The sequence below is a fragment of the Phoxinus phoxinus genome (assembly GCF_949152265.1).
Source record: "Phoxinus phoxinus genome assembly, chromosome: 23".
NCBI classification, from domain to species: domain Eukaryota; kingdom Metazoa; phylum Chordata; class Actinopteri; order Cypriniformes; family Leuciscidae; genus Phoxinus; species Phoxinus phoxinus.
The window spans coordinates 14,093,831-14,121,431 of NC_136898.1; the positions used below are offsets into that span (position 1 = coordinate 14,093,831).

Consider the following 27,601-nt stretch of genomic DNA (forward strand, 5'->3'; position numbering starts at 1 on the left):
CACTATCATAACTGTTTGATGTACCTGAACACCTACACAGGTGTTAGTCTTTCAATTTCATTACCTATCATCTATACAAAAAATAAATGTAGGAATAATTTTGTACTCTAATGTAAACATGGACTATGTAACATATACTGCAGTCGATAGCTGGCTGTCATTCTTGTTGCTAGTGTATTTTAGGTTGTTGTTTAATGAGTGACACTGTTTGTCGATGACAATCTTTGCTAGTGTTATAGAAGAATGAGTTGATTTGAGACATGAATGAAGTGTTTTGGTGCATTTTGAAAGTAAAATGAACTGCTGTGCCAAGCTGAAAGTTGATTAAGAGAACTATGTGAAGGGTTTTGGAAAAAAATGACCTAAGTATTGAGAAATGTGTCCAAGCGATTGTAAAAAAAAAAACTGTAATGCATTTCTATTCTGTCCACACACTGCTGCCTGCTGACTAGTCAATTATAATGAATAATAAATCATTCATCTGTCAATAAATGCAACCATGCATTATTTGAAATGCTCCAGAATTGAAAGTGAAATTCTACTTTACTTCTCTCCTACCTGCCACAGCTGACCATCTATATTAAGAAATCATGGATGAGTCGCTGAATCGCACAGATGAAACATTCATCAGACTGAGGAGAGGAAGAATCCTCTGTGTTGATATAGTAGCTTTGATTTGTGCTTCTTTTGGCTTTCTCTGTGTAGCCGTGATCACAGGACTACCGAGGTGGAAACTGACTGTACGCTCTGGAACATATGCAGAATATGGACTATGGACTAAATGTTCTTTTAGCCATAATGCCAGTTTATTAACATGCAAAGCCTATTTAGATCCAGCCCTGTGGTCAGCTCGTTACTTTATAACTCTCTCTTTGGTTCTGGCTGCGGCTGCATTGGTCAGTTCACTCGTGAGCATTCAGTGCACCCGTCCCGACAGTGCCAGGTGTTGCCTGGTTGGAGCGGCCTGTTTGCACCTGCTCGCTTCACTCACTACTCTCATCCCTGTGTCCTGGACGGCACTCGGCATCTTCCATGCCGATCATGGATTGAGCTCCATTCGGTTCCACATGGGGGAGGCTCTGTTTGTAGGCTGGCTGGCCTCGTGTTTGCTATGCACGGCTGGCCTGTTGCAGTGTTGTTCTGGCCCCCTCGGCAGGGAAGGAGAAGAAACCACCATCTCTGAGTCCTCCAGCCACAGCGACATCAGTTTGGACACACTGTTTAGCTCAGCCAGCCTAGACTCTCATGCAAATGCATGCATTAGTGAATTGTAAAAATGGATGAGTTGGTGACAGTAGTCTTTTTTAAAGGGATAGTTCACCCAAAAATGAAAATTCGGTCATAATTGACTTACCCTCATGTTGTTATAAACCTGTATGAGTTTATTTCTTCTGTTGAACACAAAAGAAGACATTTAAAAAATTGTGGTAACCAGACAGTTGACCGCGCCCATTGAATTCCTATACTATTATTTTTGCCTAGTGTGGAAGTCAATGTGTGCCATTAACTCTCACGAGAACCAATAATCTTTTATTTTAATATCTTCTTTTGTGTTCAACAGAAGAAAGAAACTCATACAGGTTTGGAACAACTTGAGGGTTAGTAAGTAATGACAACATTTTCTTTTTTGGGTGAACTATTTTTTAATTCACTTATAAATACAGAAAATAAAGACTGAAAGTATACTTTATGTGTGCCACAAGGCCACAACTGAAGACGTCGCATCATAACAAGGTTTAATTTCACGTTTAATTTTATTTTATTATGTTTAATTTAGTCAAATAACTATCTATCTACACTCAGCTTCTTCCCTTGCCATATGGGCTGTTATAAGATTTGCCCAACAGATGGCGTTGCTCCACAATTTGGCAAAAAGCAAGTCAGCTTTTGGTCCAATTCAATTTACCGAATCGGTTCCTTCCAATGAACAAGACCAAATTCAAGTCATTCAAGTGTTTCCAGATGTATTAGGTTTGATTTTTAATTATTATCACTACGTTTTCACAATTATGTAGATTGTCAAATCTGTTCCAACATTTTATTAATAGGCAAACAATATTATTGCTAACATATTATTATTATTATTATTAAGAGGACCATAATAGTAAAAATAAATATGATTAATAGTATTGCTGCTCCTAAACAAAGTCATCCTTTCAGTCGAGTGTTCTGCAAACGCTTATCGAATCATTTCGACTGAGTCAATCAAGAATCGGTTCAAAACATTTCGTGCGAACAAAACATCGTCACTCACTATAATTCTGAGGACTCTCTCTCATACATATTTTTTGAACATGAAGTGAATGAGAGCAACTGTTTAACTTTCCATGACAGCATTCAGCTCACTTTACCTCAAACGGATTGTCTCAATGTGTCTATTTGGAGGGGGAAAGAATTTAAGACCCAAGGAAAAGTCTGTGCGGACTTATAAAAGAGGATAACACCGTAAAGAAAGCCAAAACGCTGAGCAGATTTTGCTTTAATCCTGCGTCTGGATCATGTGTCTGCCAGTGGCACGCGCACTTTACTATCCTCGCAGTGCGCGTGCGGTGTGCTACAAGTATTTGAAGCGATGAACGGAGGATATCAGCACAAAATCTTACCTGAAATATCTTGAAGACTCTATTACATCGTGGATTTTCCGGTAAAGGATGATTATGTGTTGTTTTTGAGGCAATAACTGGCTTTTTCGAGGAGCTGTTTCCATTCCGCGCGATGGGAGGTGAATGGTTGATGAGCGCGCGCTACGATTCCCTGAATCCAGTTTTATGACATGAAGTTTTTTATTTTTATCAATTTTGATTACAAAGCCATGGATAAGCGCAAAAGACTGTTATTTTTCCTTTTTTACTTGATATCAAAATTTTACCTTAGTGACCAGCAGGTCATACGAATCGGTAAGTGCTTGTCTATCATGTCACGTTCATTGCAACTTTGTCACCTGCAGTTACTTGTTAATTTATGAACTTTCGGTGTTCGGCACCGTGGGTCTTTTCGACTCGTGAAAGGTTTTTGTTATCGCTTGTTTCAAAATATCTTTATCCTCTATTTATTTTTGTGACCTCTCTAAAAGTATCGTGCAGTTGTTATCTGCATATTGAAATAGCCTACCTACATATCCATTGAAATTATCAACATTAGGCTATCATATATAGCTACTATAACAATGTTTTGTTCGAGAACTCAAACGTTAAAACTTTCTATAAATTGGGATGAAATCATTAACAAAGATAGGTTTCTCAAAGTCCTTTGTTCTGGTTGACCTTTCCTGACATAAGAAGTGTCGTTGACGGGCCATCTTGAAAGTATTATGTTTAATATTAAACCATCAGCATCATCGTCACTAAAATGTGATGAGAGATTTGATCACTGGCTGCCCTCTATGTGTTATTGAGATAAAGCCTGCTGTAGTCACACAGAGTACAGTACTGTATGATGATTGCTGCTGTCTGACTTTGGCATCACAGTAAATCCCCAAAGCAGTTTTAACAACCTACATTAATCCTCTTTCCTACCCAAGACTTGATTTGATGCTCCTCTCCAAAAGATGGGACTTCAGTTGAAACAGAGAGCTTGGCGTATTGCTTCTGTGGGAAAGACTGTGAAACATATATATATATTATGGAAAAATTAAGAGACCACTGCAACATTAGCATTTTCTCTGGATTTAATATTTATACGTGTGTGTTTAAGTAAAATTATTTTTTAATATTATTTTTTAAATTACTGACAACATTTCTTCCAAGTTTCAAGTAAAAACATTGTCTTTATGAAGGATGCATGACTCAAGCCACGTACAAGGTTATCCCGGTAGAACAATATTGCTCCCTTCTGCTCGGACAATATTCCCCAACTCGAAGCATTGTTTTTTTCCACAGGACAATGCTCCTTGCCCCACAGCCAGGCCAATAGGACCACCAGACCAAGACCATTTCATGGCCAGCTTAATCTCCACACCTGAACCCCACTGAAAAAAACCTCTGGAATGTCATCAAGAGAAAAATGGAAGGTCACAAGCCATCAAACAAAGCCAAGCTGCTTCAATATTTGTGCCAGGAGTGGCATAAAGTCACCAAACAGAAATGTGCAAGACTGGTAGAGCATGTAAAGACACATGAAAGCTGCTGTAAATCAGGGTTTAAACCAAATATTAATTTCTTAAGTTAAGACATTAGCATTGTGTTGTTTAAAAATGAATGCGCTTTTTATTCGAGGTCCGGCATCTTTTTTTGTGATTTGAACCAGTTGCCATTTTCTACAAATAAATGCATTTTTTTCTTAAAATTTGGAAGAAATGTTGTCAGTAGTTAATAGAATAAAACAAAAATGTAACTTTTAGTCAAACACAATACATACATATAAATAGTATTATTAATTTATTAAATGAATGATTCGTTTATTTAAGTTATTATTCATTTTTAGATTACAGTCTGTTCAAACTGTAGTCTGATATAAGCACACCACTGGACCATTTCAAATCAAATAGTTAAAACAAAAGGTTTACACACTTTCTATTTCTGTATATGTCAACCTACAGTGTTGAAAAAAAATATGCATCATCCATCCATCCATAAACTACAATGAAAGGTTTACTGCAACGATCCACTCTTAATGTTGGTAATTTTTCCTAGGATGTATACACTACTTGTGTGTGAAAGAGTTCTTTAGCCCCCTGATGTAACCTCCTAACTGCCCTATTGATTCCACAGGTATTTCATCAGTTCTGTCCCTGAGGGGACTTGTTTAGAGAACACCATGTGTGGACCCTTATTATCTGAGTCATTTGTCAAAGTTTATCAGATATTGTAGGTTTACAACATATTTTATCTGTTCTGTCTTTAAGATGGATGTGCACTGGAGCAATGAATAATATAACTAGATATACACACCCTTACACATACACATGAATTTGATAGGACGTTGTATTTCAGGAGACACTGTCCTTATGTGCTTTCTAAAATACAGGTGCATCCACCTGCCATCTGTCATCTGAATGTTATGATGGGCATGTTACAAAGCGCAAGGCACTGGAGACATGCGATAATGATGGGATTAGTTTGCATAACAATGAGCCATAGTTGATACACTGACGTTCCTTGGCTTTTCACAAATGTTCATGTCAGCATTGTATGACAGTGTGCAGCTGTAGTTTCTGTTTCACATATGATGAGTAAAGATTAAAAATAGATGTTGGATGATACGGAAACAAGATTTTTAAGGTTTACTTTTTAAAACAACTCATTTTAATTTTAAATTGCCTCTATATTAATTGTATCCCTCTATTCAGAGAAGAAATATATGTAAATGTAAAAAAAAAAAACGTATCTTATTTATTTTAAAACAAGTTTGGTAATACTTTACTTAAAGCCTTTGCATTATAAAGGTATTTATACTGTTTCTTATAGCCTAATGCATTATAGCTTTTTATAAATAATTGTAACCAAAAGTATAATGCAATTATAATATTTGCAGATTCCTTGTAACATCTGAAATTTGTTGTTTGCCATGTGTTGTTATGCATTATACTTTCTAAAGGTGTAATAATGAATAGATACGTATTGTAGTAGCCTATAACGTATAACTGTGGTTACAATTATTTATGAGACCATACAATGCATTATTACAATGCATAATTAATGCATTAATCAGAGCACTCACCACGCTCTCCCAGCTATTAGGTGCTGAGACCTATGTCTCTGTAGTCAAAAATTGCACTGTGCACTCTAAAAATTGTTTTATTAACTTCAGGAGATCAAAAACAATGTAAACAATTTGGCTGTCTGCCTCCCTCAGTGCATAATTAATGCATTCAAATACCTTTATAATGCATTATATATAAAGATTTTAAGTAAAGTGTTACCAAAAGTTTAATAAATAAATGATTTTTGTATAAAAAAAAATCTAATAATCTAAAAAATCGAATCTAATGGCCTAATAAAAGCTGTTTTAATTTACATGGAGCGGGTCCATCCCATGGCAGCTGCCATTTTGAGATCACATAATCAGCTGTTTGCTTTACGGTATCTAGGACGGTAACCATATACTATCAGACAATTTCGGAAATTCGGTCACCAAATAAATGAATCATGGCTTTAATTAGTCATTGCATTTCTACAATAGCACAATTTTTTTACATTTACATGATGCTGCATCAATGTCACGTGTTTGGTACAGCCATTTACAGGTTTCTATCAGCATGAAGGAAATGCAAACTAAATTTGTTTTCTCATCTTCATGAAAAATAAGTCATAAATGTGTCATGTGATGTCTGCGGATGCCATTTGTCATCCCATTGGTTGCTAGCACAGATTTTGTGACTGCATGACAGCAATTTTGTTAGTTTTAGACAGAACTATTTCGCACACGTTCTTGTTTAAGATCTTTATAAATCTTATAATTACTGTCCAACCCTGTATGAATTACTGTGTTTAAAATCTTGAGAATATTAAGCTGCATCAGCTCATTCCTGAGAGTGGTTCAAAATAACCTGCGCTCTGTAAGTATCACAGTGTTGACTGAGGAAATGTGCAGTGCTGATGGAAGTATTTCACAGGCCATGAGTAGAAATTAATCCTTTTAGATTTGGATCCACGTGGCCTCAGATGTATGTTCAGGACTGTGAAATGGCACTGCTCTTTGGCGGTCAGCAGAATTGCCCTAAAAGTCTGTACGGATACGGTGAATTAGGAGCTGGTTTGCATGCCTCTGTGCATTTATTTGAACACTCTGTAAAGTATTTGTCAATTAATTAACAAATATAGTTGGTTGTATATATTTGCATCAAAAAATACTGTTAATGAACCTCTTATAGATTGAGCTTGAAATAACAGCGAATTAACTCGAGCGTTTAGGACGATCCCCATGAGAAAATCAAAGAGTTCGATCACAGTGGCGGAGAAAGTGGAGAACAGCTAATGTCTCTCGCTCTTTCTCTACTAGAGCATTGGTATGCATGCTGACTCTTTATCCCTTTGTGTTTTCTTGTGTTTGTCTGAAGGGATGTGTTTGAACAAGATTTCATGAATTTGAATGAGAGAGAAGGTTTTTTCTTTGATGATGCATTTGGCCTGTGTGTTTGCAGAAATCATTGTGATGTCTTTATGAGGAGTGTGTGGAATACATCATAGACAGTGACCGAAATGTTGAAAAGAAGGTCAGAGACAGAAAGACAAAGACTGTGTCCGAGGTGATCTGAGTATTCAGCAGGGGCTTATGCGCAGGTTTGTGTAGCCTATGTGTTTGTACGTGTGCATGCTTGCTTGCATTGGTTGTTGCTCATTTGTGCATTAGAAGGTTTTATATGCATGATCTTTTTGATTAATCAAGAACGTGTACATTACATTTATTCATAAATGCTTTTATCCAAAGTGACTTACAAATCAGGAATATCATACAAGCATTTCATCTTACAAGCCACAGTATGCAGCAAATTGTTAAACGAAAGTAATGACAGAAAGTATTATATAAATTAAGTCATTTAAAGGTGCACTCAACAGCTTTTAATAAAAGGTTTAAGCTAAAAGTTGTACATATAAAGAAAACACTTTTTTTTTCACATGTACAAATGTGCATTTTTAAAGTCCACATGAAATTACCCTATCTACACGGTAAAAAAAAAAAACCGCATGGTGTTTTTCAATTTCGATTTTGGCTCCCAACGATCACCAAAATAGTACAATTGAGTAAAAACGATTATTTTGCCATGTTCTGTTGTGCAAGAACACTCTTATTTTGTCTTGTGTTCTGAATGACACGCACACATCCGCCCCTCCCGAAGCCATAACCTCTCTCAGCTTGAATGTTTAAACTGATAAGACTTAAAAAGAAGTAAAAAATTCTCAAATTTAGTTACGATGCAATGTTGGCCCGATTGTGCAAGTGACAATTCCGTCATGTCCCGACTCCTAAACGCGAGAGTGTACTTTCGACGCTTGCCTTGTCCAACCCATTTTGAGAGACAGAGAGAGAGAAGACGCAGCACCGCTGAACACTCAGAATTTGCGTCTTGGAGAAAGTTTTAAAATGATTGATTTGATTGTATAATCTCTGTGGATTCATTTAGGCTACTCATACAATCCACATGCTAAAGTGAATCAATGCTTTTGCGGGGGAATTTATAAGTGCCAGACCTGCGGAATTATTAAAAAACTTATTGAAGTATTATCTGTTTGTTATATTATTTATTTTAATAGTTCAAAAAGTTTTTTTAAGAATTGTTGAAAGGTGTTTTTTTAATAAATGCAAATACGTTCCCAAAGTCATGTGAAATAATCGTGTTACATAATCGTGATTTTAATACTGACCAAAATAATCGTGATTATGATTTTTTCCATAATCGAGCAGCCCTTTATGTGTCCGTCTGTCCGACATTGTAAAGAACGATACTATTCCGAGTGGATCTCTGAGCTGGTGTGAGTGAGAGGAGGCGGGGCTAATTAGTATATTCATGGTTCTATTTATACTAAATGAAGCAGCAGTGTAGAGTTACATTCCAGCTATTTTAAGGCATGAAGACATTTTTTCATAGAATTTTTTTCTATGAATTTCATATTTTTCACTATCCCAGTTTTAAGGGATACAATTTTTGACAGGGGCACTTTAAAGGACTTTTTACAAGAACATAACATTTTTCTGTCTTTCTGCTTAACAATTTCATGTTTAATTTAATGTTACTTGCCGTTTACACACAAGTAAATCCATCAAATTTACACACACAAAAATCCCAGTGTATTTTATTTTATTGATTGTATTTTTTATTTTTTTTGTGATCATTCAATCATCCAGTGAAACGCGTTCTGTCTCCATCTAATCAATAACCGATGGGTAGAACCAAGTTCTTGTCGGGTCTCGTTGTCTATGTTGGATGCGTTTCACTACTCTTAATCTGATTTATTAAAAAGACTGCCTAATTATCTTAATCTTTGTGTGTATTATACCAGCACAATCCGTGACACCTGCCATGTTAAGATCTCGAGTCGTGTCATGTCATTTACGTTAGTTCTTTCAGCCAGTGCTCTAAACAAAACAAGCAAATCAAGTGGAAAAATGAAATATCCAAATTGGCTGTTTTTACTTGAATGATGAAACAATCCATGGCACACGAAAAGCCTCTGTGATCATCCAAAACACAGTGTGACAGCTAGCGGTCACAGTGCAATGGTGCATGAGACAGAGATAAACAGACGAAAAGGATCAAAAAGAGATAAACAGTTTAGCAGTTAGTAAACACACTACATACATCCGGACCACTAGGTGTCCAATACAACCGTGATGTTTAAATTGAACAAAAATGTACTTAGTGAACTTGAACTCCCCATAATTATACTTGTCTGACTCAAGTTTGAATAATTACATTGAGTGGAACAAAGGGAAACTCATCAACATTAAATATTGATTTTAATCATACAGTACATTATACAAATCAGCCCAGTTCCCTCTGCCTTTGTGAAATATTTGCTTTTATAAACTGCTGAATTTGGTTGTTCTTTTGCCAAAAAAACAATGCTGGATAAAAACACATCCATTCTGAGAATTCAGTTTGTTCTTACGTTGTGCAGAGCGTTCTGTCAGAATATAAGCAGCGTGGTTGAGGACAATGATATATAGTTAAGAGCTGGCAGATTTGTAGCATTGAAAAGCCTCAACTGAACATCTCCCGGAATGATCCAAGGGAAAATGAAAAAAAGTACCGGCTGAACGCACAGAGCAAAGTTTGAGATCCTTTATGGCATTACAAGGTCAGATGCACTCAAAAAACAGTCCCCATCCCCAAACACTTATGCATGCACTATCATCTGCTTATTGTTCATCAAAAGACTCGGGCTGCATCCAAATATGCATACTTCACTAGTATATAGTATGTGAAAAGAGTAGTATAGCCGAATTTACAGTATAAAACAGTAGCCAAAAATGACACGGATGACCTACTTCCGGCTTGATTTTAAAGTGCACATCCAGTCCCACAGGAGAGGATTTGTAAATGGCAGTGAAGCAGCACAACTGATGCTGTAGGTCACATGACAATGACAACATAGATTCATAATATAAAAATAATGGTCACAAAGTAAGTACGTAAAAAGTACGTATTCAGAGAGTGTTTTAGATGTAGTCTTTACGTCACTTTCAGTGACATTTTGTTTTGTTGTCTTAGAGTTGAATATTCTAAAGTTCATTGAGCTCAATATTTGGAGGGGGAAATAATGAAGGCACTTAAAGACCAGCAGCATTTCAGGGCTGCATTCAGACATCATCTCCAAAAGGCCTTTGAGATGTTAATTTTGGTAAAATGTTAAGAAAAGTTGAGAAATAGCACTTGACTGTAATTGCACACATGCTTCATCAGGGTATATATTACAGCTATTAGCTAAAAATCTCCACTGTTTTATGAATGAAAAGTCTTACTGTTTCCTTTATCAACCAGTTCCTGAGGAAAATGAGAATGAATACATGTGCAAAAATAGGAAAGAGGCACAAAGGGTTTGTGAGCTAAAAGGCAAAAAGACAATGCATCCAGTAACACAGTCTGGGAATGGCGACAATTACCCATAATTCAACTAATTTACATCAATTTAAATGTAAAAACTCTAACCTCTGCACCATTTTTGTTCATGTGTGCAGAATTTTAATGAAAAAAGAAAAAACTCTGAAGCAAATATTTCCACTCAAGTGTTCGTTGACAGTCAAATCCTTCAAAAGTTTATTTTAGTCTTTTTGTACTTTGATATCTTTAGTATATCTTTGATATCTTTTCAATCTTGATAAAGCAAATTATTAAAATAAATACAATTATTAAAACATTAAAGGTAATACATTTATTTATTAAATAATACATTCATAAATAATAAAATTTATTTAAAAAATGGATAATAAAAAATGTATTAAAATAATTTAACAATACAGTACTATAGTGAGATTAGGTGATTAGTGATGTAGGTTGATGAAATAGAAACAAAATTATTTCCAAATATTATTTTACACATTATATTAATATTATTAATATTAATATTATTAATTTTTCACAGTATAAATTGGGTCTTTATACATTAACTTATAAAGCTTCCTTTTTAAGCCAGCATGCACAGATAAATAATTTAAAATGAGTACGACAATATTCCATAAAAAATAACTGTCCATTTTGATTTTTGACTTTAAATTTAAGGTCCCTTGCATAGGCTATTTGGGGATCAGTGGTAAAAGATTGAAAACATGATCTATAGCAGAAACTACTACTTTTAGTCCATACTTTTTGCCAACCACTGGAGTTTGTGTTGCCTGCTAAAACCTTATTGCTTACCGACTCTGGGAGCCTTTGAACTGTCTGTTGATCAAAGAGAGAAGGCACTGCATACTGCGTATGTGACATTCTGGGAGGTAGGACATGTTCTACATTAAAGTACCATGAACTGCATTAATGAATTGTCCACTGTGAGAATATTTTAAGGAGGATGTGCTGTATACTGTCTGGCAGACTATAGATTGAACTAGGGCAGTGATCAGCCCTAGCCTGATCCTGCTGTGGCATATGGCACTGTGTGTCTGCAGCAGAATACTTTTGGATAAAACAGCTAATAATCGGTAATGAAATTTTACGATCGATTATTCGGGTCTGTATGGAGAAGCTTTGTCATTAACACAACTTTAAAGTAGTGGGGGGGGGGGACACATTCGAAAAAATGTAGGAAATAAACCCTTACAAAAAATATGTTTATTGAAGTATGCTATTAGTATACTTCTTTTAAACAAAACAAAAATACTTCTCAGAAATATACTACTTCTCAGAAATATATGTACTTCTATAAATATACTTAAAATTGCACGTCTTAAGTATACTTGATTTATACTGAGAAAATATTAGTATATTTGGCCAATACTTGTACTCAGTCTTTTGATCGAGATATACTTAAAAGTATAATGAAGTATTCTAAGTATACTTGGCTTGTAGTTTTGATTTGAGTAGCCTATTAAATAATTTTCACATAGTTTTACATACTGTCTTATAAACTTGCATTGTTTGAAAATATTGATTTATAAAGAAAACTAAAACTAAACAAGTATTTGACTAGTAAACTATTAAACTATATCACTTGTAGTATAGTTGTAGTACAAATGAGAAATGTAGTTGTAAACTAGTTGTGTACTCAAAGTATACTACTTAAAGTATACTTGTTTTTCGTAAGGGGAGTGAGCTGCTGCAGGAAACAGCACCAGCCAAAGCATCAAAAGCAGGTGAGAATTGTATTAAACCCCTCAAAGATGCTCATAAGCCCTTTCAAGTCTAGTGCGTGCTTTGTTTTATGTGTTTGAGAGGACTTTTTCTCTAGCGCATAACTTACATTTGACAGTTGTATTCTTATCTCTAACTCTACATTACAAATGCTAAATATCTGGACCTGTCTGACCTGCATGCCGTGTGAAATGTGTTTTGTCTGGACATTACAAATGCTGATGACCTACAGCCAATGCGAGAGCAAGATACAGGGCAAGGGAAAGTTCAGGGAAAGGAGTCATAGACTAGAACATCATCAAGCATAGCTTCTGCAAGCATCTATTCTCTCCTTCGTATTTTTTTCCCCCTGCAAATCAGCGCACAGACAACTTGGATCGCAGGCTTCTTGCGGGCTATCATTTTGACTAGAAGAAATCCAGTCCTGCGTGAAAAGGACTTGTGTCTTGTGCGTGATCATGTTGATTTCCTTACTTCCTGTACCACTTCTCGTGGTGTTTGGTTTTTGTGACACGTAGTTTGTAGATCAGACATAGGCTGGGTCCATCACTGGCATACTAACTTGAGTGGGTACTTGTTTTGAATAAGTACTTACTTCGCAAGCGCTTAAGAAAGCATGTTCTAAATAGTATGCATGTGTGAATGTAATGTAACTATATTCGCCATGCTGTCATTATCATGTGACCTACCGGAATCAGTTGAATCTCTTCACTGCCATTCATAAATCCTCTCCCGTGGCCTCATGGGATAGTAAAGTGTCCATCACACTTCAGAATCTCACTGGAAGTAGTAGGTCATCATCCCATCTGGATTTTTCTTTTATGAGTACTGTGAATTTGTATTACTTTAGAACACATTTGTATTACATTAGTACATTCTTTTGTCACATAACATTTTTCACATACTGTATAGTAGGGAAGTATGCGATTTCAGACTAGGGCTGTCACTTTTTATTCGATATTCGAATATGCATTCGAACATGACGTGAAATAACCGTAATCGAACTTCAAATAAACTATTCGGTTTTTAAAGTGCCATGTCTAGCGCATTTTTTACAGTCTATGATAAGACCGTTTGCTTTTTATTTTAAAAAAGCGTGTTATTTTGAAAGGGTGTTATTTTGAAAGCGTGTTACAGGCTGCTATGTTATAGTCAGATATGACGGCGCGCTGCAACACGTATCACCGCAGATGATCTATTCATCAAGCGTCAAGCCAATGTGCAAACTATCGCAAATCAAAGTGAAAGTAAGTCGCAGACGCTTTAACACACAATAATAATAATCTTCATTAAAAGTAAAGAAACGAAATGATCTTACCAGGGCTGCCGCTCTCTCTTATTGCAGTCTTTGATGTTAGCTGATGATCAATAAAATGCAGCTCATATGTTGCTTTCGGTGACATTAAATCCATTAAATCTGCATATAGCGCGGGAATTGAAGATCGGATTTATATCCGGTTTAAATCACATTTAGGCCTATGTGACCAGGTGTAAATGGAATCGTTTTGATAGCTATCCGATCTGAGAAAACGCGGCCAGGTTTAAACAGCCCCAGAAACGCAGCAGACGGCCAGAGCATCGCCAGGCGTCCAACATCGTATGACTGAATACTTTCCTGCACAACCGGTTTCGGATGGGAATAGATATTCGAATATATTCGAATACATAGGCTGGTATTTGATATCCGTTCGAATTTGATTTTTCTCAAAAGTGACAGCCCTATTTCAGACCGAGTCATAGCGTCTGCGATTCTTCCTATTGAAATGTTTTGTAATGTGATCCATCATGTAATGGGCACACAAAAGTGAATAAATGGTACCCCAGACAGTCATGTAATGTGGGAAGAACAGTGATTTAACAACTTTGAAAATCGTGTAGTGTGTTCATTGGTAGTGAAGAATAAGTTTGTGCTTTTGTACTTCTTTAGTCAAATTCATAAATGAGTGATTTGACGTTTAAAAATTAACACTTTGTAATGAACTTTATATAACAGAAATTGAAATATTTTTTTCTTTTCTTTTTTTTTCTCGATTAATCATAAAAATATGCAAAGCTCTACTCCTAAGTACAAACATATAGATCCAAAGCTTATAACTTTATTTTTAACTTATAATGTTTATTGCAAGGTCAAAATGCATTTAATGGCACACACATGATAGAAAAAGAAATTCATTAAAGTTGCGGTCTCCAAAGTGAGCCGCAGAGGCTTTTGGACATCCCTTGGGGACCATTTTCCAATGAATAGAAATAAAGCATTAAGCATGCTCAAGTAACCATCACTGTGCCTACGCACACATACACAAGTGTCTATATGCCACTCTGTCGGCTTTTTCATTCCACTCTAATCTAATGCTATGTCTTAAAGACACTGTAAATCTATTTGGTTCCATATGGCTGACTCTTGACGTGCCAATTAAAGGACATTTGAAGCTAGATTGATTTGGTGTTTCCAGTAAAAGATCAATGAGGGATCAGACTTTTTAGTCAGCTGAAAGAGTAAATAAACATAGCAAAAACGTAGATCCGATACCTCCTCAAAAACGAACCGAGACTTGTTTGCTGCCAGACTCATTGTTATCCACTCTCCTTCATGTTAGTGCATCTGCCTCTTCTAGAAAAGCTTCAGGCTTCATTTTCATCTCCAGCCTTCCAATCGGACACATTCTGACCATCTCGCTCTATATGAAAGCAATCAGTTTTTCACAGACGAAATCTCCTCTCCTTTCTCCCTGTGTGTGGAGGGCTCGGTCTGCGCTCTTTCCTCGAGGGACTATCTGAACATCAGACAGTGTTATCCACAGCAGGACTTTTTGGCTTTGCTCATTCCAACTCAGCTTTCAAAAAGCCAAAACAAGCCACTGAGACCCGGGTTTGGTAGAAGCTCGTATCTGCGCTCTGATGAGCTTCATCTCACACACATGAACATTTCCATTTAATTACTCTTATCTTCATTCACAGTCTTTTCATTAAACAGCCAATCTGTCACTTTCACTGTTGGAGGTTGGCTGTTTTTTGGTGAGTTAATGGCCCATTATTTCCTGCTGAGACCTGTTTGCTGGCCGTCTATGAATAGAGCCCGATCTCAGGTGGATGTCCTCCATGCGGATCTCACCGTTGCATTGTATTTGCATGTTGTGTAGTTTTAGTATCTCCAGCATTACAAGTAATGTGTCATGACAATGCTCTTGGTAACAGATGTTCATGCATAATTGTGGAGATGCACTCCAATGCAAGTCTTGGCCACTTAGTCATTTACGCAATGTTGACTTTGCACCCTGCCAAGTTAAATAGATTCTTGATTGGCATATTCAGTAACAAAGTCTGATGTTTTGACCATGATTATTTGCTGATTCAGGTGTGAACAATTTGTTTTGATCTCGATGATTGTGTGATTTGCATATGATCATTGAGAAGAGATGATGTTGATTAACCTCATGCGATTGTGAGAATAAGCTTCACCGCCAGCAATGGAAGTGATTTAAAAATGGCGTGTTAAAGGTTAAACGCACTGTAGGCCAATTAGTCCACATTTTTTAAGCAGTTAAATCTGCATGATTTGCCATTTCAGATTTTCTAAATGTTATGGAATTGCTGGATGACCTGGTGTAACCTGTTTAGCGAATTATATCACATACTTGGCATTGACATTTAGATGCATCATATCAGACTTGGAATTATTCAAGAGCAGAAGTAAAACAGCTATTGTACTCTGTTTTTTATGAATTATTAAGATAATGCATTCATGTCACTCTCTTTTATGTTCTTAATAATGATCAAACAGCAACATTGACAAGAAAAGCTCACTGAGAAACTGAATACTGAAAAACTCACACTGTTTGTTCCTTTGCTTGTAATTTATTTCTTTGTTCTTCATTTCATTACAGACTGTTTACTGATGATGTTTACTTAATTGAAAAATACTCAAACTCAAAGGCTGCATAACTTATTTTTGAAAAGTGTCCATCACTCAAGGGATGTTAATACAGAGCAGTCCATAGCAAGACTTCTGCCTGGATCCTCAGTTTGCAATCCTAAATTGTCAACCTGTGTCAAGCGTCAATGTGGTCTGGATGGAAAAAAAAAATCTAGAACAGACTATGAACTTTGTCAGCTGTTTGAAAATACCATTGACTATACCTGAGCCAACTTGTATTATTTACATGCGTCTTAGCAATGTTGTACCATTTCTTATTCATATATATCTTTTTTTTCACTAAAGGTGAACTCTTTGTTTAAAGGCTCATCTTGGCAAGATAATGTAAAAATAGTGAAGTTATATCTTTGATGAGTGTAAACAGACAGGACAAAAATATGATTTGTCAAAATAAATGTGTGCATTAGCCTGTTAGCCTTTTAGAGAACTTTAGCTGGGATGTGCTTGGATGGGTAATTTTTGAGAAGGTTAATTTAGTTTAAATGGTATCTAACAGATGGTTTTAAATATGTGTCTATACTCTCAGAGTGTTGGTAATGGATATGACAATGTTAATATGTTTGGTCTTGGCAGAATAGATCTGCTACACTGCTGATGTTATTGCTGCTGCTGCAGAGCAAGTACATGACTTGCTAATACATATATGACATCCTGCTGTGAGCAAGTAAGACATGCTGCTCCTGCTGTACAACATAGCGTACATTACCCGTAGAAGGTACAGGTGGAGTTGGGGAAGGTACAGAGTTTATTAAAGCGTGCTGCAACTGCTACAGTACATGCTGACCAAGTAAGGTTGAGCTGCGAGCTCATTGGCTACTGATACAGCAGGAACCAATTTGTGTACGTTTAGCTAGACACTGGTTTTTAAATGTGTTTTTAAGGAACTGTAACAAAAACTAGATTGTGCTTTTTTAGCAAGCCTATGCTTTAGAATGAACTTGAAATTTATTTATATTCTGAATGGGATTTATGCATTACCAGGGCATTCATTTTAATGTTATTCATCAGTACAAGTGAGATTAATCAGACTCTTTACTTACTTGTTGCTTAGCCCTCTTTATTTTGGTTAAAGGGGGAATCTTTGAGACACGGGAGAATGAACCCGTCAGTATGGATGAACTCGCCTTTAAATTTGCTGTTACAAGTATCAACCGAAACAGAACCTTGATGCCAAACACCACGTTGACCTACGACATCCAGAGAGTTAACCTCTTTGACAGCTTTGAAGCCTCCCGAAGGGGTATGACTCTTTTTTTGATTGATTTGATGTTGAATTTATTTGACTATTTTAGTCTTTGAAATTTGCTAAGTGGAATTAAATCAAATGTATACATGTATCGTTTTTTTATTTATTGGTTTGTAGTTTAGATTTATAATATTATATTTATTGTATTTTATTGTTAATTGAATGTTAATTCAATATATCATGTTATAATTATTTTAAATTGCTGGATACAGTTGAGAAGGTCAATACCTCTGATGAAGGACATGCCAAAATAACCATTTTAAGGGGCAAATGTGTAAAATTACCTACTTTGTTAATTTTATGTATCGTATCTAATTCAACAAAAACATGGTATTTGTGCCTCTAATGCTTAAAAATAGAAATTATACTCCAACCATTTTCATGGAAATTGCCATTATAAGCTAATTTAATGAAAACCCAGAACTGAAAAGGCCAGACTATTGCTTTTATTATATTAATGCTTTGTTCTGTTCTTTCCTCTTATGTGTTTCTAATACTCATTTTCTCATGTCACCTGCTTTTCTTTCCCTGTCTGTTCTCTCTCTCTCTCCATTTTTCTTCTCTCAGTATGTGACCAGCTGGCCCTGGGGGTTGCTGCGGTCTTTGGTCCCTCTCACAGCTCCTCGGTCAGTGCCGTCCAATCCATTTGCAATGCTCTAGAGGTGCCACACATCCAGACACGCTGGAAACACCCATCTGTGGACAATAAAGACAATTTTTACATTAACCTCTACCCTGAGTACACCTCCATAAGCAGGGCTATCCTGGACATTGTCATTTTCTACAAATGGAAGTCTGTTACTGTGGTTTATGAAGACAGCACAGGTGAGTGACAGTTATGGTTTAGAAAGGGAGACAAAGGGATATTTGAAGGGCAGATCAATGTGTTTTTTGAGGTTTTGTGATCTTCAATGGGATCTTCACAGCTTTGTGCTTTACAATGGGACACTGCAGGCCACAACATTTATACCGAAATCCTATTTTCTGTTGGAAAGAGTGACTGATGTCCACATATATTTACATTCTATTATATTTAAAACAAATGGGAATTCAAATTGTTGAACTGTTGAATTCAACAGTAACCCTAGCATTGCTTATCACCATCATATGTTTTAAATGCTGGTTCTCAAGCACGGAATACTGGTATCCCCTTCAGGCCATGCTGGTCAAGTTTTGTTGGTGAACAAGTATAAACCAATATGAAACCAGCATAAACCAGTTTGCAAATGCCTTGTGGTTTAAACTGGTCTTTTCAGCAGGGATCCCCTTATGAATTTTAGACATTTTTGTGTCGACTTACAGTACAATTTTTTAATATAAGGAGTTTTCTATTCTGTTAATGTTAGATATAGTATTTTTATGTCAATTAACAGTTCTGTAACTGGTTCGGTAACCGCCAATTTAAAGGAAAGGCACAGAAATACTTTTCTTTGAAAACTGCAAAGTTTCAAAGATCGAAATGCATGATAAATGTCATGTTCTGTCATGACAACTGTCTAAAAGATTGGCATGGTAATGGATATGGCAATGTTAATGCATTTGGTCTTGGCAGAAAAGATCTGCTACGCTGCTGCTGCAGAGCAAGTACAGAGACTGGCTACTGCCAATATATTCATTGCTGTGAGCATGTAAGACATGCTGCTGCTGCTGCACTTGTAATATACATGAATTAACCCCCGTAGCAGATCTATACAGGTGGAGCTAGGGAAGGTGGAGGGCTGCTAACAGCAACACTATCGGTATTTAAATGTGGGGCAACAGCTCATTGGCCGCTGATGCAACAGTAACCAATCAGCTGCGCTATGTGTACTGTAGATGACGATGCGATCGCTACCAAATTTAGTTAAGGACTTATCAGCCTGCACCAATAGAGTTTCTTGCTAGATCTTGGTATTTATTGTCTCCTAAAAGAAAGAACCAATTCTGAACTGCCAGAAACTAATAGAAAAAATAGCATAATGCCAGCCTATGGTCTTCATTGACTGCCTGCAAACAACGTCTACTTTGACCTGCCCTCAAACACTGTAGTTGTAGCTGAGGCCGTTTGGTTCGTGTCGTCAACATGTCGAGGAGACGTTGTTTCCTGTGCTACAAAAGCAAATCCACTTTGCAAGCACTTTCAAAAGGATGAAATTGATTCGGTAAAACCAACGCCACAGTTATTGTTCGTATCACTGTGTATCAAGTGCCGAAATTGAAAGCTGAAATTCAGATATGGTAATGCCGTTTTGTTTCCGACACTCCCTGTAAGCGGTAGACCCATCACAACAGACTGAGCCATCTGACCAATCAGAGCACAGTAGGCTCTTGGATTGGATGGTTTAGACCAAATCCTTGATCGAACTGTTTCAGGCACTCTGAGAAAAAAAGGTGATGCTGCAATGCATGTAAACCTATTGTAGGAGACCTTCAAAACTTAATTAGAGACCTTTAAAATAGCATAATAGGGGCACTTTAAATTCCTGCAATAAAATGCACAGTAATGAAACATTTCATATGTGGCATTGGTGTGTTTAATGCATGATTTAATTTGGTAAGTCTTCTTTTGTTTTTTCTAGGTCAGTTTGGTTTACCTCGCCCTTGCCCTTATCAGTTTAATTTCCTTTTGACTGCATTATTTCAATACCATATTTCATTTTCTATATATTTAGACTTTTGTGACCTTTTCTAAACTAAAATATTTTTGAAAACAGAGAAATATTGACTGAATAATCTCCTCCCACATTGTTTCCTGCTGATTACAGATATGTATTTCATAAGCCTTGGCTCATGTGTCAGCAGACGGAAGAAATATGTTGTTCAGATTTATAATTTTTATTATTTCTCTCAAAGAGGTGATCAAATGTGTCGATTACTCTCTCTGAAGATAACACTGAAGAGTCAAACAATAACTGTAGATATAAAACACTTGAAATCAACATGACATTAAGGGTGACTGACTACATTTTTAATAAATTGTCAATATTGTGAAAAAATGTATAATTTCAAACGTTTTTATCAAATCAAAATGTAATAACTTTCTCTGCCTCTGAGATGACTTCTGTTTTGATGTAATCAAAGCCATGCAGATGGGGAAATACTAACCTATAAAAATATCATAGCACCAATATCACCACACAATCAAGTTACTCCTTACATTTAAATCCAACTAAATAGTTGCATATGCAACTGCAGCATAATGCGTAATATGCAAATCACGCATGATGCTATTGTTCACCAACACACTTCAGGTGTCCCCCTGATGGCATCAAACTAATCTGGAGAGCGAATCAAATGCAGACAAACTATAAAAACAACCACAAGTCCAAAAAAAAATGGAAAATTAAAAATTACCCTGCAAACACTTCTATTTCTACAGCTTAAAATGAACATGCTGACACTGTAGCCAATGTCTTTGTAACCATTTGCTTGCACCAGATAGAAATTGTGTTAGATTGACCAGTTTCAAAATGATTAGTGTGTCTGATTCATAGCCAGTGACTTGGATCGAAATCATTAGGGGAGCTCAGGGAACAGATGCCAGCTCAAATTTACCCTAGTATTTACACATCACACCATCTCAGCTGTAGTGTGATTTGTCTTGGATTCCTGTGTTCCTATCCCATCTGTTTGAAAACACAAATTACTCACAACTTTCTGTGTTTATGTCCTATACTTTGATAGCATGATTTATGATCTTATCATTGCTTGGAAGTACGTTATTATATGGCCAAGACTAAATCAAGGCAAATAACTTGCCTGGAACTAAAAGGGGTTTCATACCTGTTTTTTTGTTTATTTTTTATTTTTATTTTGTTGCCCACACCTGTTATTATGACAGACAGGACATATTTCTTTATTCATGTCATTGAATTTAGTTGCACAGCCTTTATAAGAAATTCATGTCCCTAATATTAGTCTGCCACCACTTTTATTGACTTTCCCCCTAAGCCTGCATGGGATATTTTTTCTTTCAAAATATCTAAAAAAATGTAAGAAATGTGGGTTTTTAATTTTTAATCCAATTTGAATCCCTTTAGGTTTCAGTTACCATAAAGAGATAGTTAATAAAAGCTATTTTAAAGACATACCATTCGGTGTGATAATCTAATAAAGCCATCATGAGATTATAGACTAAAATACAAACAATACTAGCGTCATCAGAAATGTCTTATCAGATCTAACACCAGGAAACCAGTTTCAGCATATGACTTAAAAGTGCGGTTTATAATGCCATAACATTTTGAGAGTGAGGGAATAGAAACAATATAGAAGCTTGATATTTTAACCTTGACTTCCAGGAGCCCCTACGTGTACTGGGGGCCGGTATGTATCCGTTTCAGAGTCTCATCCAAGAGCACAGGGACCCCTGAACTTGAGAGATGAACCCCTGAATCTGAGCTTGTCTGGATATTAAAGTAATATTCATGAGAAGGAAGTCTGTCTTTAACAATCTGTATTCATTCACTGTTGTCACATTTTAATGCACAAGAATTACACTTAATTAAGTGATCTGCAAGATAGCCGCTTAAAAGAGTTTGCTCACCTGTATCAGTGTTGTTATTGTTAACTAAAACTATTAACTAAAATACAGCTAAAATTTGATGAAAATCTTACATTTAAAAAACTTTACTATGTTTACTACTTTTTACTATTATCAAGTCTGTTGGAATCATTAGAGAGATGCAATCATATGCAATCATATTCTAGTGAAAATAGCATAGGGGATCCTTATTATCTAATAACACTGACTGAATCTGTCATTTTCTGCAGTGGCCCTTGCTAATGCCTTTCCCAGGTCTGTTCAACCTTTAGATAACCTTTTGACCTGCTGCGGTTTAATGCATTACTTTTCGCTACTATAGACTGAGTGTTTTGAGAAGAGAAGCCCCAAATGCATCTTATGTATCAACAGAATAAATCAGTCCCAATTTATGGTCCCTGTAAACATCTGCTATAACACTAGGGAAATCAAAAGTGTAATTACTGCAGCTCGTGATGAGTTTGTTTCTCTCCACCTTCGATCACTTTTTTTGTGTTCTGTTTTTTCAAGGATTAATGCGTATGCAGGAACTGATCAAAGCTCCGTCCAAAAACAACCTGAAGATCCGTATCCGCCAGCTGGCGTCGGGAGGAGGTGACAGTCGCCCCCTGCTGAAGGAGATGAAGAAAGAAAAAGAGTTTTACGTCATCTTCGACTGCTCCTACCAAGTAGCCGCCGAGCTTCTCAAACAGGTGCACCGTCCTTTCAATAAATTCTCGTTTTGAACTTTCGTTGAACTCAATGTTGCGCAGATTGAAATGGATTGAAAATGAGAGTCAAGTGCTCTTGCATGCTGTGACCCAGCAGGTTCTCAGAGCTGTACTTTAAAGCGGACATGTAATTCAGTATGTGCCATGCTGCCTTTATTTCTGAATACTGCTGAAAGCGTCTTATTTCACACTCAATCCATCTTTGCTTTCGTTTCCTTCTGGATTCTTCCCAAAAAACATCTTTTGTCGTGTTTCTCCCCCACAGCTGATGTCGATGGGTATGATGACAGAGTATTATCATTTCTTCTTCACTACTTTGGTGAGTCTGAAAAGCTCCCTGCTTGCTATTAATAAGAGCTCTTTTCATTGCATTAGATGATGAGCAGGCGAAGTGATTTTCTGCTGTTTCTTATAATTGTTACTTGTCAGATTGTATGATAAAACCCCACTGACATCTTGACTTACCTTATACACCCTGGGTGACATAAACTGTCTTATGTCAGGCTTTACAATATTCATTCTGATTTATGTTTGACAGTGTTCACTGAGTTCACTCATTGACACATGAAACTAAAATGGTAGCGCAAAATCCTAAGCTTTTGTGCTAATGTTGAAAAAGGTTTTAAAAAATCAGAGTGAAATTGAATTTAGAGAAGAATTTATAACTAGAAAAAGAAAGTCATCAAGGCAAACTTTTAATTTTGGCTTGGAAACCTTATCAGAAAGTTTAAAGAAGTTTAAATAGTCTGAAGGCCTTGACAAAAAGCCCTGACAGACGGACAAGCAGATATGCTACCATTTAAAAGTTTATTGTTATAAAGTTTTTTTTATAGAAATTAATACTTTTATTCAGCAAAGACACATTAAATTGTTCACAAGTGACTTACATTAAATACTTTTACATCGTTACAAAATATTTATATTTCAAATAAATGCTGTTTTTGAGCTTTCCATTCATCAAAGTATCCTGACAAATGTATTAGTTTCCACAAAATATTAAGCAGCTCAACTGTTTTCAACATTGACAATCACCAACATTTCTGAGCACCAAATCAGCATATTAGAATTTTTTCTGAAGAATCACTGAAGACTGGAGTAATGATGCTGAAAATGCAGCTTTTTCCATCATAGAAATATATTACAACTAAAACAGAAAACAGTTACTTTTAAATTGTAATAATATTACCTGTTGAATTCAGTAAATTCAACTTTCTGCTATTTAAATTCCAATTCTACTTCCTGTGGGTTGTGGCTAATTCAATCCAAATTCCAACTTATGAATTTAAAGGAAGACAATTCTTAAATTCTGAGTTTTGCACAACCATAATTTATGGACTCATAACAAGAGCTTCAGGCTGCACCACAAACAAAATGGACCATTTCATCTCTTATGGTAAAGAAACACATGGCATAAAGAGGTTATATCTTGTGCAAAGTTTGCACAGCTCTTAAGGCTAAATCTGAACAAACTCTTGTTGTCTTGCAGGATCTGTTTGCTTTGGATCTTGAGCAATACCGCTACAGTGGAGTCAACATGACTGCCTTCCGCCTCCTGAATCTAGATGATCCGTATGTGGCGTCCGTGATCCAGAAGTGGTCCATGGAGCGCCAGCTGGCACCACCCAAACCTGAGAGTGGATTGATGAGCGGCATAATGACTGTGAGGATCCCTCTGCTGTCATGCTGAGTCCTGTTCTACAGTACTAATACAGTTTACTTTTTTAACATTTCCGCAATCAAATTCTGGGAGTTAATTTAATCTTAAACTCTGCGGTACATGAACAGTGTTGATCCTGGATGTTGTCGTCTGCACAACATATTTTATATATCCCTCCATGGCATATTTAAGTCCCACATTAATGCCCCTCGACGAGAGGTGGTCCTTCTGTGTCCAAAATTTATGAAAAACATCTTGGGACAAGGTTTTCACACTGACAGCTGTCATTGAATGACAGTTAGCAACTCTGTTTGTTTGTCCGAGTTCGCAACAGTAACTAAGAGTCAAACCTCTTAGTAAACACAGTTGTCGATCCTAAACACTGACTGTGTGAACACATAGTAAAACGAGCCAATCGCACTGCTCAAAATCCTCATTTACATATAGACCAGAACTAAAACCAATCCCTAACTTCTTATAAGCACATCCTTCACAGTTAGAATAACTAGGATTAAGTCTTACCGCTGTTGACTAATCTACCCGTCCTCCAGAAGCCAGTGTATACTGCTAGCACACTCAGCCTCATTAGACATGCATGAAGAGCTTAAAGCAGAAAGCATCCAGAGATTTATTCAAATCTATTTTTACCATCCAGGTCACATTTTAGCACTGAATAATACCCAGAGAAACATAAGGTGTGTGCGGCAGGGGACAGGGGAGGAGCTCTTTTCCTGTGATCAGATGGAAAGGAAATGAAACTTAAATGCCATTAATAAAGGTTCAATATTGTATGAATGGTAAACAAAAACACTTTCTGCGTGTATATGAATGCATTCATGTGAAGTTTGATTATATTTAGAGCATGTTTTGTGGGTAAATTCTTCCCTCCTTCTACAGACCGAGGCTGCTCTCATGTATGACGCAGTGTTCATGGTTGCTGTGGCGTCTCAGCGTGCCACACAGATGACAGTGAGCTCCCTACAGTGCCACAGACACAAACCCTGGAGGTACGGCCCGCGCTTCATGAACTTGTTTAAAGAGGTGAGAATATTGTCCTTTATGTAGCAAAACACATTCAGTTGATTTGAATCGTAAACTTGATTTTAATTGCATGCGGTTATAGACATTTTATTTTTAACTTTACAATAAACAGTGTTTACAGTTAATTCAAGTGATTACAATTAAATCAAGTTAAAATGATCAAAATTAAGTTTTATTTTGTCAAGGACTATGATTTCTTGCTGCTAAATCGCATACACTACCATTAAAAAGTTTGGGGTTTAAAAGAAAAAAAATTGTATAGCGGCACAACTGTTTTCCACATTGATAATAATAATAAGTAATGTTTCACCAAATCAGCACATTAGAATGATTTCTGAAGTATCATGTGACACTAAAGACAGGAGTAATGGCAGTTTTGCCATCACAGAAATAAATTACACTTTAAAACATATTTAAAGTTATTAATGCATGAATCCAACTCTGAATTATGACAATTTCTGATATGTTTTTCATGCATATTTTTTTATATATATCAAGGGCTGCGTTAATTGCAATAAATATTTGTAATGCGTTAAACTGGAAAAAATATGCACAGATACGCCACAATCGAGTTCTCTCTCGTGCTTGAACAATAACACAGTAATGCCAAACTGTCAGTTTTGTCGAGTATCCTCATAAGAGCAGCCTTAAATAAATTAAATAAAGTCTTAAATGAACATAAAGAGTTGTGAGAGAATGAGACGCGTGTGAGATCCGCATCATGTGCAGCAGCGGCAGGTCTTAAAGTGACAGCAGCCAATAATTCTGTCTGTCCGTAAAGTTAATCAAAGAACAAAGGGGACAGAAAAAAAATCACTCAATGCTCTAGACTAAAGAACTTTTGTAGCTTTAATAAGGATTAATATTTTCTACCTGTTAGATGAGGAAGGGAAACTGTAAATATGACATTTATTATGGGTTTATGTGAGGATTGTTTTAAGTTCACTTAAAAAAAGTTGTTACATTTTTTGAAGCCTAACAAATGTAAAAAAAAAAAAATGATCAAGACATCAGTAGCTGTATTAGTATCAATGGCCTAATTTAAAATATACTGTCTTTATGTTGTTTCTACATTCATTTGGAGATTAACTGTTAAATTATTACATTATAAAATATATTAAAAATGAGTTTTTAATTGTGATTAATCACAGAAAAAAATGTGTGATCAATCAAATACATTTTTTTCATCGATTGACAGCACTAATTATATCCCTTTGTGGTTACAAATAAATTGTACAGAACGGTGAAAACGACAATATCTCAAAGGGGATAAATTGCAAGAGCTTCAATGTCACTCCTTTTAGTAGTTGCAACATTGCATTGTTACATTGTTAAGTCAAACCTGTAGTTGCGTCGATGGCCGTGCACATATCATAGCTTCAACAGTCGCTACCACTCATATTGAAAAGGAGTTCATTTGGTAGATCACTGTATGATCACTGAATGTGTGAATCCTGCTTAATTGTGGAATATTTATCAGACAGTCTTTTTGTACTCTTTTAGACTTTAAACAACTTTTCCTTTGGATTTTTGACCCGTAGGTTACATAAAAATGTTTTTGTAAATGAAAAACATGTTTTCAGGGCAGAGGTGCCTGAAAATGGATACTAGTACTTTTGCGTTTTGATCTTTTTTTAAGTCCCAGATCACTGCTGGATGCTCTCACCGCCTTTGAACCGAGGGGTCATAACACTTCTCATTCATGTTTGAGTGTGGGGTGTGTGTCCATCCACTCTGAGAACTCAAAAAGCGATGCCTGTGATAGCTCAAAATGGCTGTCTAGGGGAACGAAAGCTTGTCCTGAATAGGCCTTTCAGTATCATTTTTAGATATGCTTTCAATTCCACTTGCATAGTGACTCAGCAGTCAGAGTGTTCCTGGCTTTAGAAATGGAAGAGGCTTTTTGGCTGTTTTTAAAAATGAATAGTGCCACATTGCATTAGGGAAGGGGCGGCCCGGCAATGCTCAGCGGTACAGAGAGTGAATTTGTTTCCCTTTTTGAGTCTGCCGTGTCGGTTTGTACTAGAAACCCTCGGTAATCAGTTTGCACCTTATTCACAGAGCTGCAATGCCAGAAAAAGAAAAAGTACAGGACTTAAAGATGTTTTAATGTTTCATGAGGAAATCACACTGCCTGCCATTTATTTCGTACAGTTGGATTTGCTGACATCTGGTTGGTTGACATGTCTTTAGAGGGTTTTTGAAGAGATTTGTGGTTTCGGTGATGGAAATGTGGTCGTTTAAAGCGGCGTGTGTAATTTCTGCACC

At 36.4% G+C, this 27,601-nt stretch overlaps 1 protein-coding gene across 11 annotated transcripts in view; it reads left to right on the forward strand.

Moving 5' to 3' along the window:
• Positions 1–2,203: 2,203 nt before the first annotated feature.
• grik1a (glutamate receptor, ionotropic, kainate 1a) overlaps positions 2,204–27,601 on the forward strand; it is a 47,915-nt gene continuing 22,517 nt past the window's right edge. For 4 of the 11 annotated variants that reach the window (XM_079599521.1, XM_079599518.1, XM_079599524.1 and 1 more), the window contains exons 1-7: positions 2,264–2,897; positions 17,230–17,397; positions 17,971–18,228; positions 22,436–22,617; positions 22,901–22,954; positions 24,122–24,295; positions 25,190–25,333. In XM_079599521.1, coding sequence (XP_079455647.1) covers positions 2,774–2,897; positions 17,230–17,397; positions 17,971–18,228; positions 22,436–22,617; positions 22,901–22,954; positions 24,122–24,295; positions 25,190–25,333 — 1,104 coding nt within the window. In that variant the 5' untranslated portion in view covers positions 2,264–2,773. Of the gene's footprint in view, positions 2,898–7,081; positions 7,221–12,155; positions 12,226–17,229; positions 17,398–17,970; positions 18,229–22,435; positions 22,618–22,900; positions 22,955–24,121; positions 24,296–25,189; positions 25,334–27,601 lie in introns of those variants that run through there. The other 7 variants (XM_079599523.1, XM_079599525.1, XM_079599527.1 and 4 more) reach the window with 6 other exon arrangements.